Source organism: Trachinotus anak, unplaced genomic scaffold, assembly GCF_046630095.1.
Source record: "Trachinotus anak isolate AG129_WGS33_773 ecotype Australia unplaced genomic scaffold, CSIRO_AGI_Tana_v1 ptg000003l, whole genome shotgun sequence".
Lineage (NCBI taxonomy): Eukaryota > Metazoa > Chordata > Actinopteri > Carangiformes > Carangidae > Trachinotus > Trachinotus anak.
The window spans coordinates 371,196-383,489 of record NW_027273854.1 but is presented as its reverse complement, the minus strand read 5'-3'; the positions used below and the strand labels follow the sequence as shown (position 1 = coordinate 383,489).

Sequence of the window (12,294 nt, the reverse complement as noted above, 5' to 3'; positions counted from 1 at the left end):
ATGTAACCACAATAATGTAATAAAAAATTTCACTTGAGTGGATTGAAAATGTAATAAAACCTGATAATGTAATAACTTCCCAATAATGTAATAATGTGCATTTCCCAATAATGTAATACACTCTTAACCAATAATGTAATAAAGTGCATTTCCCAATAATGTAATACACTCTTAACCAATAATGTAATAAAGTATTACATTAACGGGAGGTTATTACATTATCAGGTTAGCCTTCATTTCAAGGGACCTGATAATGTAATAATACTCCAATAATGTAATAATTTAACAGGAGATCACCCATCACTTGGTTTCAAGTGGTGTGTTCAAGGTTATATTTCTGTGTAAGCGACACAAGCTCCAGAGCGCCACGAACAGGTCAAAGTTGGACATACATGAATGGTTAACTTTGACCCGTTCATCCGTTTTCACGAACGATGTATCACTGGAGCCCTCGGGCCAAGCCGAGGTCAATGCATCGTTAATGTCTTTTTCCGCCATATTGGATTCCCGCCATCTTTGATTTGATCAAAAACCTTTAAAAGGCCTCTCTTGTCACAAATTTTGTCTAATCTTCTTGAAACGTCGCCCAGATGATATTCAGACCATGACACACAAATGCATTCAGCATCTTCTTCAAATTCAAAGGTGCTTAGCCATGACAGCCAATCAAACTTGACATTGAGGTCGCCAAACAGGACAACAACACAACCTGGAGGTTTAGACTAAAACGGGTCCAGCAGCGTTTCTGAAAGTCTCTGTTTTAGGGGCTGAAGACTCTGGAGGAGAGTGGAAGGAGGAGGAAACAGAGAAGAAGAGACGAGTTTAAAACTAAAACGTAGAAGAAAAGATGAGTTTAAAACTTGTGTTTGGGGCTGTTGTGTAAATGTGTAGCAGATTTTCTCACTTTTTAAACACTTTCACGAATGAAGACAGTTTCCTTCTGCTTCCAGTAATTGTGCTAAGCTAGGCTAAACACAGTCCACTACTGTGTAGTGAACACAGACTAAACTGATATCCATCTGAAACATCTGATTTTCACAGTTTCCTTCTTCAACCTGCTCAGGTGTGTTGTGTTCTCAGGTACCTGTCTTACCACTCGGTAAGTTCTCTGCCGGCCGACTCGTTCTCTGATCTGTTCCTGCTTGACCTGTCGCATGACCGTGTGATAAACTCACCTTGTATCTGTATACACAACAGAAATGAATGGAGATCTAAGGAACAGCTGTACAAATTAATATTGGTGTTCATTCAGTTTTCAGTTTCAGTTTCCTGTTTCCTCTCAGCTCTCTTCTCTTGAAGCTGGTTGTTTCCATGGTTCGGCGTCCTCTCTTTGCTTCCTGCTTCCTTCTCATCCAATCAGCTGTCTGCACTGGACCTGGCGGCGCTTGTTGGGCTGCAAGCTCATGCCAACCTGACACACAATCCCTGGCACTGTGACTGTAGGATGCAAGTGAGTTTAAAGGGACTTACTGAATATTGATGATAAATATTGACCATCATTAGGAGCTGTGAGTGTAAAACTCTTTAAAGAACAGATAATGTAACAGACTCGACTCCTCAGATTCTGTAAGGTTTTGTTAATCAGACTAATTCTCTGACGAACTGAACTTCTGTCTTGTTTGTTCGGCTGTCGGGGTCTCAGTTGGATCTGGGCCCGTCCTCTCTGACTGAGGTCGTCTGTCAGACCTCTGACCTCCCAAACCTCTGTACCTTTACACTCACCAGCCAATCAGTGTGGTGGATGATGATGTCACTTCATGTTTGCTTTACGTTAGGTTGTTTATGTTGTGATGTTTTGTTATTTATGGTATGTTGCATTCCTTAATATTGTAATATTAATTTTACATTGTGTTAATTGCATGAATTAAATATTTCATTTCATGACATTAAGTTCCTGTTACATTCTCTACACTTTGTTATGTTCACTTGATGTGTTTGCGTTGCAGGAGCTGTTTGGATGCCACTGGTCTTACTGGTGGAGGACTGGGATCTGTGTCTGTCTGTGAGGAGAACCACTGACGTGGTGATGCTTGTCACCATGTGCCTCTGGTTCTCCATGGTCATGTCCTACCTGGTCTACTATTTCTGACAGAACCAGGAGGACGCCCAAGGACACATGGAGTACCTCAAGTCCCTGCAGAGCCGCTAGGTATAGAGGACGTAGTGCCAACTGGAGGAGACCAGGACAGGTCATGTTGTTCATATTTATCTTGGAAGAACTGATGTAACATGACCACACGGATGCAGATTATGTCCTGGAATCGATATGTCCTGGAGAGTTTCACATAAATTTCATCCGAGACATTTTATCTCCAACAAGGTTTCCTTTAAACCTCTTCAAGAACCCCTATGACTGTCTTAAGAACTCCCGGACCCTCCTTTAGGACCTTTTTATCTATCTCCAAGAAACCTGTAACCTTCTCAAGAACTACTTGATCCTCCTTAAGCCCCATAAAACCTGCCAATGGATGCCTGGAACTTTCTCAAAGACCCAGTGAAATGTCTGAAGGAATTGTAGATTTTCTTTAAGGCCCATAGCCCCACATGACCAGTCTAGAAGAAATGGTGTGAGTTCAGCATCAAACTTCATCCTTTACTCACTAACATCTGTCTCCAGACATGGAAACAAACACCAATGTTGTTTCTATTTCAGTCACTTCTTTTCTGCCACTAGCTGGTTAGCATGCTAACCAGCTAGCCTCAGTCCGGCCAGATCATGTCGTCACTTTGTGATACAAGTCACTGCGGCCTCCAGTCTGAAGAAGTAGCTGCTCAGAGGACGTATTATAACTTTTTGTCCCATAAATGCGACAGTGACTGAGGGCTCTTGGTGAAACTGGTAGGTAAACAGCTGGTAATGCTAACATTAGCTACGTAGCTACAGCAAAACCTACAAATACTTCCTTTAAGGAGCCATAAGCCAAGTCCTCAAAGACTTTTGGAACCTCCTCAAGGTCCATTAAGACCATTAGAGCTTCGTAAAAGACTCCTGAAACTACCAAAGACCCCTTAGTTTTCCAAGCACTCCTTAAAATTCCCAAAACCTAAAACCCTTTTTCCAGGACTCCTGGGACCATCTGAAGAACTGCTACAGCTACCTCAAGGATTCCAGGGGTTGGGATGTAGCTACACATCTTCAGACACCCACAGTTAGTTTCAGCCTTGTTTAATTAAAGCTGTTACCATGGTAACTGGCTCCCAGGTCACTGCATCATCAGAGAGCTGTTGTCCAGTTCCCTCATGTTTTCCACCAATTATACATTTCTTTACTTTGAAATGTTTTTGTCTCAAATATTTGTCATGGTGTTTATCTGAAACCGACTTCAACTGAGGCTCATACAGTGACAGAGATATTTGTGTTTGATGTGGTTCTAAATGAGTTCAGAGCTCATGTCACTGATCTTTCTGCAAAAAGTGTTTAAATCTTTTTAAAATGACAAATGTTAGTTTTCAAACTTTGACTTTGACTTTGTAAAAAATGCCTCTTTCCTGCTCTGTCATGTAGAAACCAGTTTCTCCCTGTAGCTGCTACATGTGGAATAACAGACATTCCGTACAAGAACATGTCTGAACATAAATATATCTGTGGTATCATGACAAGAGAAGAGACTCATGATGGTTTTCAGCTTCCAGCAGCATCAACAACGTCCTGGTCTCATGGTCCCATCAGTCCTGCACCAGTCCGCCCTGGTGTCCCCACACCAGCCACTGAGGTGCTGTGTGTGAGTCAAACCAAACTATTTATTTATGTATGGATTTTATGTCATGTGTTCCCGTGTGTCCTGTGACCTGATGATGAGTTTCAGTCTTGATCCTGATCCTGAATTAGTCGGGCTCCAGTCAAAACCTACAGGTGAACATGTAGAACATAGAAAGTTCTGATTAAAGATCTTACTGAACCGGTCTAATGTGGTGCATTCACTGTGAATATTTATAGAGTAATGTCATTTTTAAATCAAAAGCTGCTATTGAATGAGACACAGTGACTCCGGATCAGGAGAATCTGACTCAGCTTCAGTATGTTTGAGTCCGGTTTCCGGTGTCTCTCAGTGTCCACACGGTGATGTTCAGGAGGACACACAACAAAGACAAAGACACATATATATGGCTACTAAAGTGTGTGTGTGTGTGTGTGTGTGTGTCTGTTATCGATTATCTGAGTCTGCTCTGCTGTTTCTGCGATCATCTCTTACTGCCTGCCGTGTCCCACAATGCGCCGCGCTCCAACAGTTGCCAGTCATTGTGACGTCAGCCTGAGGAACAGAGTGACTGTGCAGGTAAAGACCCGGTTCAGACCCGGTCCTCTTCCTCCTGTTCAGACCGACAGAGCTCCGTGTTTCTCCTCACTGTCTGCCGTTTGTCTTCCAGACATCATGAAGGAGACAGCGGCCAAGCGGCGGGACAAAGCGGGAGGTCGGGACCGGGACTCCAAATCCGAGAAGCCTAAGGACCCGGGCCCGGAGCCGCAGGATGTGGAGATGCCGGAGGAGGAGGCGGCCAACGCGGCTAAACAGCCAAAAGAGCAGGACAGCTTGACCCTGGACGGTAAAAAGTTCATAACACCGTTAAAAGCACCGGGACAGCCCCGGACAAGAGCCGGTTTACCACCGGAGACCGTGTTTACGCTGCGGTGTTAGCCTGTTAGCATGTCGGGCTAACAGACACCGGAGGAGCTAACCGGTCAAAAACCGTTTAGTTTCAGGAGAGGAGGGGGTTTCACGGAGAGTTTACCACATCAGGCCAGGTCCAGCTCGAAACCACTTAATGTAGCCCCATCTGAGCTGGACTAGAAAAACCCAAACCAGTGTAAAACCTGGGGTCAGTGGACTGTGATGATTCTGTTTCATCTGTAAATAGTAAAAGCTGGTTTACAGACCACATCAGACCAGGACTACATAAACCCCAACTGAATGTAGACTTGTCAGACCTAGACTAGATTAACATGGAGACTTGTTAAACCTCTGTTTGTGAAACACGATATTTCTGCATTCAGTCCACATCAGACCAGGTCTGAGCAAAAACTTCAAACCTGGACCAGGTTCACGTGAGACTTCAGTCGATAGTTTAGTCTGCGAAAAATTGATCTCGCCAGTTTACAGGGGACTGAAACTTTTCATCTGTTATCAAAACCACTACAGCTTCTGGAGGATCAATAGTTTTATTGAACTGAATAATGATTGGTGAGAAACACTGACATCATGTGACTGCATCTCATGTTCATGTTTCACTGTGAGACACTGGAGCTAAAACGGCTCAAATTATCAATGAAGTTCTGCATCAAACTCTGCTGCTGTTTCTGTTTCTGCTCTTCCTGTCTTGTTTTGGGCCACACCTCCTCTTCATCACCTCCTCCTCTGATCTTCATCATTTCCTCTTTGATCTACATCTACTCCCCCTTTTCTGTCTGCTCTTCACCTCCTTCTGTTGTGATCTTTGTCTTCTCCTACTTAGACATTAAGGAGCATGTGAAGCAGATAGAGAAGGCTGTGTCGGGGAAGGAGCCTCGGTTTGTTCTCCGTGCTCTCCGAGCATTACCGTCCACCAGCCGCCGGCTCAACACCAACGTGCTGCATAAAGCCATCTGTGGCTTCTTCACCAACAACACCAGCACCAGAGACTTCCTGCTGGGCTTCCTGGAGGAGGTGAGGAGCCACAACGTGATTGGTGATCGGCTTCAGTATTGATTAACCCGTCCAAAAATAGATAAATAAATAAATAAAATGGCATGTCATGTGATGTCGGGGTGTGTGAGGTAGTCATATCTGAATCTACAACAGGTAACACACTGACTACACATGACTACCCCCACATCACACAACCACAACTATCACTTTAATATTCTGTGATACAGGCGTTTACCACCAATACCTGATCAGATAATCACTGTTGATTGCTGCTGTCTCGCTCTGTGTCTCTCAGCCGATGGAGATGGCGGACGGAGACGTCCAGTTTCGTCCCAGGACAGGTAAAGCAGCGTCGGCTCCTCTGCTGCCAGAGGTGGAGGCTTATCTGCAGCTGCTGCTGGTGGTTCACCTGACCAACAACAAGAGATACACTGAGGTCTGTCTGTTGGTCACATGGTCTCTGACTCACCTGTCACTCTGTGACATCACTGACAAACTAGAAAAGACTAAAGCTTCTCAAGAAACTGAACAGGTGAAGCATCAGAGCAGGTAATAGGCAGAAAGCAGTGAAAGTGTAAACATGGAGAGGGGAGTTAGGAATACTGTTGGTGCTGTAGTAAATAAAACTGTGCTTTTGATGCTGTAAAATTCCCTGAAGATGCTAAAATGCTTTGAAATATTTTTATTTGTCTTTATCATTTATTTTCTCATTGATTTATTTTTATGGCCCCTCTCTGACTCCGTACTCAGTCTCTGAAGTACTGTATGCTGCTGTGTGACATGTGCTTCAGTGTTAGTTGTTTTTGTGGCTGATGATGATGATGATGATGATGATGATGATGATGATGTTGTTCCAGGCTCAGAAAGTGTCTGACGACCTGCTGCAGAAGATCGGCTCAAAGAACCGCAGAGCTCTGGATTTGGTGGCTGCTAAGTGTTATTATTACCACGCCAGAGTGTACGAGTTCCTCAACCAGTTCGACACCATACGCAGGTACACGTGCATACACAAACACGCGCACACACACACACACACAGACACACAGGCTGGTGCTGTGTTTGCAGTTAGAGGTGCATGTCAAGCACAAGCTTTTGCCTCATACTGAGGTCACTGCGAGGTCACTGCGAGGTCACTGAGGTCACTTTTGACCTGAAGGGTTGAAGCTCATACTTCAGTACAGATGTGGACACATTCTCTACACTACAGTCAGGTTCCACATGTGCTAGAAAACAGGATGAACAGAAGCAGCAGCTCCTTTATATTTGAACAGTCACAGACTCGTGTGCTGTTTGTAGGTCAGACGGTCCAGCTGCAGGTGGACGACCACACAGGGTCTGCAGGGAGCTGCACCACCGCTCTGACTTTAACAGCCTCTGTCTCTGTTCTGAACCCTCCCAGTTTCCTCCACACGCGCCTACGTACGGCGACTCTGCGTCACGACGCCGACGGTCAGGCCGTTCTCCTCAACCTGCTGCTGAGGAACTACCTGCACTTCAACCTGTACGACCAGGCCGAGAAGCTGGTGTCCAAGTCAGTGTTCCCTGAGCTCGCCAACAACAACGAGTGGGCCAGATACCTTTACTACACAGGTGAGACTGACACCTGCGCTGCTGTGAGACTGTGAGGGCTCATGTACCATGGGGGACAGTGTAACCTGGTCTCATGTTACCTGTACTTCGGTATCTGGACTTCCTTGTGTGCTCCTGTAATGACCTGTGTGTGTTCACCTGTGACCTGCAGGTCGTATCAAGGCGATCCAGCTGGAGTACTCGGAGGCTCGCAGGACGTTGACCAACGCTCTGAGGAAAGCTCCGCAGCACACAGCTGTGGGCTTCAAACAGACGGTGAGTGAGCGACACTGAGGGGGTTGTTGTTGTTGTTGTTGTTGTTGTTGTCAGTGCTGCAGGAACATGAAGTGTCTCTGACCTCAGGTCCACAAGCTGCTGATCGTGGTGGAGCTGCTGCTCGGGGAGATTCCTGACCGGCTTCAATTCAGACAGCCGTCACTCAAGAGGTCACTGATGCCCTACTTCCTGCTCACACAGGGTCAGTATCTACCCCCGAGTCTGAAACCAGGTCTGACCCTGAGTCTGACACCAGGTCTGAAGAATGAAGAAAAATGTCCCACTTTACAAGTCACCTCTTTAATTGGGTCCTCTTGTGTGTGTGTGTGTGTGTGTAGCGGTGAGAACAGGTAACCTGGCCAAGTTTAACCAGGCGTTGGAGCAGTTTGGGGAGAAGTTTCAGACTGATGGGACGTACACACTCATCATCCGCCTGAGACACAACGTCATCAAGACGGGTGAGCCAATCACAGGCGACGCCACCTCTGACATCACATGTTACTGTTACAGCCTGATATCAGCTGAGAGAGATTTTAATGTGTGTGTGTGTGTGTGTGTGTGTGTGTGTGTCAGGTGTGCGTATGATCAGCCTGTCGTACTCTCGTATCTCTCTGGCCGACATCGCTCAGAAGCTCCAGCTCGACAGTCCTGAGGATGCCGAGTTCATCGTTGCCAAGGTAACAAGGAAAAAGCTCAAAGCATCTTGTTGAAAGTGTAGAAATAAATAAAAGCAAAAACACAACAGGTAGACAAACAGACACACACTGTGTCGTCAGGTGAGAAAACTAAACTAAACCTGTGTCAGAGTTTGTCTCAGCTGATGACGCAGAAATATCACTGTGGAAACATCAGTCACTGAGGAACATCTGTCACCAGGTCAAACAAGGCCTGGTTACGTCACTGGGATCGAGGTCCACAGACCACGGACCAGTCCATGGACCACAAACCAGTCCACGGACCACGAACAATCTATATGTCTGGTGTAAAATATTCCAGATCAATACATAAATTGATTACTAGCATATGAACTGTTGAAGTACACACTCGGTGCCTCTGCTGTCAGTACTGAGATCCTGTGGGTGTTTGGTCATGTGACTTGTCACAGCTGACGTCATGCTGATGTGTGGACATCTGGTTCCAGAGTCTCTGATTCAAACTCTCAGCTGACCCTGAAAACTCTACCCACAGACCAATCAGCAGCAGGCGCTCCTCAGGGCGACCCCATAAATCCAGCCATTCAGAGACACCTGCAGAGTGACTCAGAGATCCTTGCAGGAACAGAGTGCACACTCTCACACAAACACATAATACAGGACACAGCTGTAGCACCTGTCTGCACCAGGTGTGTTGTCTTGTTCTGATGAGGTCCGTGTCGTTCAGGCAATCCGTGATGGCGTGATCGAGGCGAGCATCAACCATGAGAAGGGCTTCGTCCAATCAAAAGAGACCATGGACATCTACGGCACCAGAGAGCCTCAGCTTGCTTTTCACCAGAGAATCTCCTTCTGCCTCGACATCCACAACATGTCTGTGAAGGTAACACACCTGTACACACACACCTGGACATCCACAACATGTCTGTGAAGGTAACACACCTGTACACACACACACCAGTGACCTGCTCTGTCTCCTCCTGCAGGCCATGAGGTTTCCTCCCAAAGCTTACAACAAAGACCTGGAGTCAGCAGAGGTAACACACACACACACACACACACACACACACACACACACACACACACACACACACACACATACTTGTACTTCTATCTTTGTGAGGACACTCATTGACATAATGCATTCCCTAGCCCCTTACCCTAACCTTAACCATCACAACTGAGTGCCTAACCCTAACCCTGACCCAAACCTTAACCTAAACCTAATTCTAACCATAACTCTAAAACCAAGTCTTAACCCTCAAAATGTGATTTGAAGGTGTCTCAAAAAGTGAGGACCGGCCAAAATGTCCTCACTTTCCCAAAATGTCCTCACTCTGTTAGTAAAATACTTTTTTTGGTCCTTACTATGTAGCAAGTACAAGTACACACACACACACCACTGATAGTTCACCTTAGTCCTGAGTCACCATCAGCTGGACCTGTTACCTCTGAATCAGCTGTGATTGGTCGTCATGGTAACAAGTGTCTGTATCTCTGTGGTCGTACAAACATCCTCCAACTTCAACATTAACAGAGTTCAGCAGGACTGAGTCCTGACACCTGGACTTCAGTCACATGTCCTCACTTCCTGTCACTGGTCCTGAGTCTCTGGTGTTTGAATGTGTTTCTGCTTGATGACTGAAGTCAGGTCTGTGTTTAACAGCAGCTCAGACATGTTCAGGTTTGATTCTCTGACATCAGATCCATCAGTAAATCCCTCAGTCCTGATTCTAGAAGCTTCTCTGCCTGTTAAAAAGGCCGGTTGCTAACGAGTGTAAATGAGACGACAGAGGTTGTCGGGGACGTTAAACGTCATCAGTCCAACATGAAACCGACCTCCTCACCAGTCCACCTTTACAGCCTCGCTGTGTTTCTACAGACTGTCACTAACTGTCAGAGGAAAGGCTTCTGTAGAAGAGCTCAGAGCTGAATCAGACTACAGGCTGGAGGTTAGTGGTGGTGACGGTGAAGTCATGTGACTGTGGTGTCGTTGATTTAGAGCAGCGGTACTCAATAGGCAGCCCCCGGGCCGCCGGCCACCTATTTGTGGCCCCCGAACTGTTATTTCTTCAGTTTGTGTTTTGGTTGGGTCAACACGTATACCTATCGGGACTTGTCTCCATGCCAACGATACACAGACAGCCTGTTAATGGATCGCGCTGCGAGCGCATTTTTAAGTTTCACTTTCGCTTGTGAAGCCGTTCGCATTGTCACTTTGCCAGAGAGCAGGGGAGGAGCCTAGATTGCGCACGAAAAAAAAAGGTTGCACGAAAATGGCGTGTTCCAAATTATCTGCCAAAAGAAAGGTGGGCAGTGAAAATCGCCAATTCAAAGAAGAATGGACTGAAAAATTTCTCTCATTAAGCTGTTTCACACAGACACACTTAGAATGTAAAATAGTTTTTCATTCTATTTGATTCCTGAGATCTTGATATGTTTGTTTGTTACCTGTTACGACTCTATGGAGGTGCTGATTTATTTTTGTTAAACTTAATGGTAAACTGGCCTGACCGACCTCAATAAATGGATCTTTGAGTCACTGAAAATCATCTTTGTGGCCCTTGAAGATTTGTATTTGAGTACCCCTGGTTTAGAGCCTAACATGAGCTTTTTACTGTCTCTGTGTGTGTGTGTGTGTGTGTGTGTGTGTGGTGTATTCAGGAGCGTCGGGAGCGTGAGCAGCAGGACCTGGAGTTCGCCAAAGAAATGGCTGAAGATGACGATGACAGCTTCCCATGATCCTCTGTGTGGACTTCCTGTGCAGACAGGAAGTAGTTCTGCATGTGCATTGGCACGTTGTTAGTAGATCACTTATTACCCACAATGCCCCTCTCCTCTTTTTTCTCTCTGGTGTGTATTCTGCTGTGTAGCCTCTGAACTTTAATCTGCAGCTGTTTGTTTTGCTCTCACTGAGACAAATAAAATTCATTTTGTTTACACACGCTTTGTGTTTGTGGATTTCTGGGTAATGTAGTCTTTTCTCTGAAGCTTCAAACCAAACTCCACTCTGTAATTTCCAGTTTCAGATGATGTGGAAGTGAAAACAGCTTCCAACATTAGCCCATTTTAAAACACCACATCTGTCCAGCTGTTGAACATCAGGGGTAATTAAACGTTTCATTAATTCATGAGATGCTCTCTGTTGTTACCATGGCAACAGTTTGAAACTCCTCCCCAGCGCGGAGGGGACCGGTCTACAGGTTTTCTTCAGGTTTTTACTCTGTCTTAAGTGAATCTGAAAATGGTGAAAATCAAATTGAGCCAACTGAACAGCTGATCTGTGTCGTACCTTCAGCTTCGTCTCTGTCCAACATCTGTCAATAAAGTTCATTCAAATCATTTCTGTCTCAGACTCAGCCATGAAACAAATACTGGTTCAGCAGTCTGATTATGATGATGATGAAGACTCTGGATTTAACATTGGTGATCAGTGAGGGACCAGGTCTCTGCAGCAGGTCTTGGTGGCTCTCTCCGGGTCCTCTGGACCAGGTCTCAGCTCGACTCCAGGTTTGTGAAAAACCTCAGAGCCGTGTTGAGCTGACGAAGCAGAAAATGACTCAGGACATGAAACTGCTGTTACACAACTGTTCAGATGCATCATGGGAAAAGTGTGTTTATTTATATGAGAACTAAAACAAACTGATCATCACCCTCAGTAAACACACGAGCTTCATCCTCAGATCAGCTGGTGGATGTTTCCCTTCATCCAAACTCTTAGGACTTCCTGTTTTACTTAAAGCTGATTGGTCTGATCAGCCCAAGCTTTTTCCCCGCAGCCGCATCACCCCGAGCTCCTGCAGCTGGAGACGTTTCACAACCTCTGAGTCAGCTGATCTGGAACCAGCCTCAGGCTTTGGACCCGAGTTCATTCAAAACTGACACAAACTGTGAATCAGTGCCTGTGAGCGACAGGAAGAGGAAGAGATTTTCACATTAAAGGTGGTTTAGAGGAAAGTTTGATTCAATGTCACATGAATGAATCTCAACAAACAGTGAAGTCAAATAAAAACATCAATGTTTATCTCCCAGAATTCATAGCTGAAAGAACCTTAAACAAGAGTCATCTGTCCACTTCATTTATCTTCATTTATCTTCATCACTTCATCTGCTGCCTGAGTTAAATCCATGTTTCTCGTGTGTATTCTGAACTCAAGGTCCAGCTCTGTGCA

The 12,294-nt window shown here is 45.5% G+C and overlaps 1 protein-coding gene and 1 pseudogene across 3 annotated transcripts; both read left to right on the top strand.

Annotated features, from left to right (window-relative positions):
* Positions 1 to 434: 434 nt before the first annotated feature.
* On the top strand, positions 435 to 2,436 carry LOC139609011 (leucine-rich repeat-containing protein 3B-like; annotated as a pseudogene).
* Positions 2,437 to 4,127: 1,691 nt separating this feature from the next.
* Positions 4,128 to 11,064, top strand: psmd3 (proteasome 26S subunit, non-ATPase 3). Of its 3 annotated transcripts, none has more exons than XM_071464021.1 (13): positions 4,128 to 4,277; positions 4,369 to 4,545; positions 5,452 to 5,642; positions 5,920 to 6,060; positions 6,482 to 6,618; positions 7,024 to 7,214; positions 7,366 to 7,469; positions 7,557 to 7,671; positions 7,808 to 7,927; positions 8,043 to 8,146; positions 8,850 to 9,005; positions 9,109 to 9,159; positions 10,787 to 11,064. In XM_071464021.1, the coding sequence occupies exons 2-13, from the start codon at positions 4,374 to 4,376 to the stop codon at positions 10,862 to 10,864; spliced, it is 1,560 nt and encodes a 519-aa protein (XP_071320122.1). In that variant the 5' UTR covers positions 4,128 to 4,277; positions 4,369 to 4,373; the 3' UTR covers positions 10,865 to 11,064. The 3 variants fall into 3 exon arrangements, with proteins under 3 accessions (XP_071320122.1, XP_071320102.1, XP_071320112.1); XM_071464001.1 differs by having other exon boundaries at positions 5,920 to 6,156; XM_071464011.1 differs by lacking the exon at positions 4,128 to 4,277 and having other exon boundaries at positions 4,284 to 4,545; positions 5,920 to 6,156.
* The last annotated feature ends 1,230 nt before the right edge of the window (positions 11,065 to 12,294 follow it).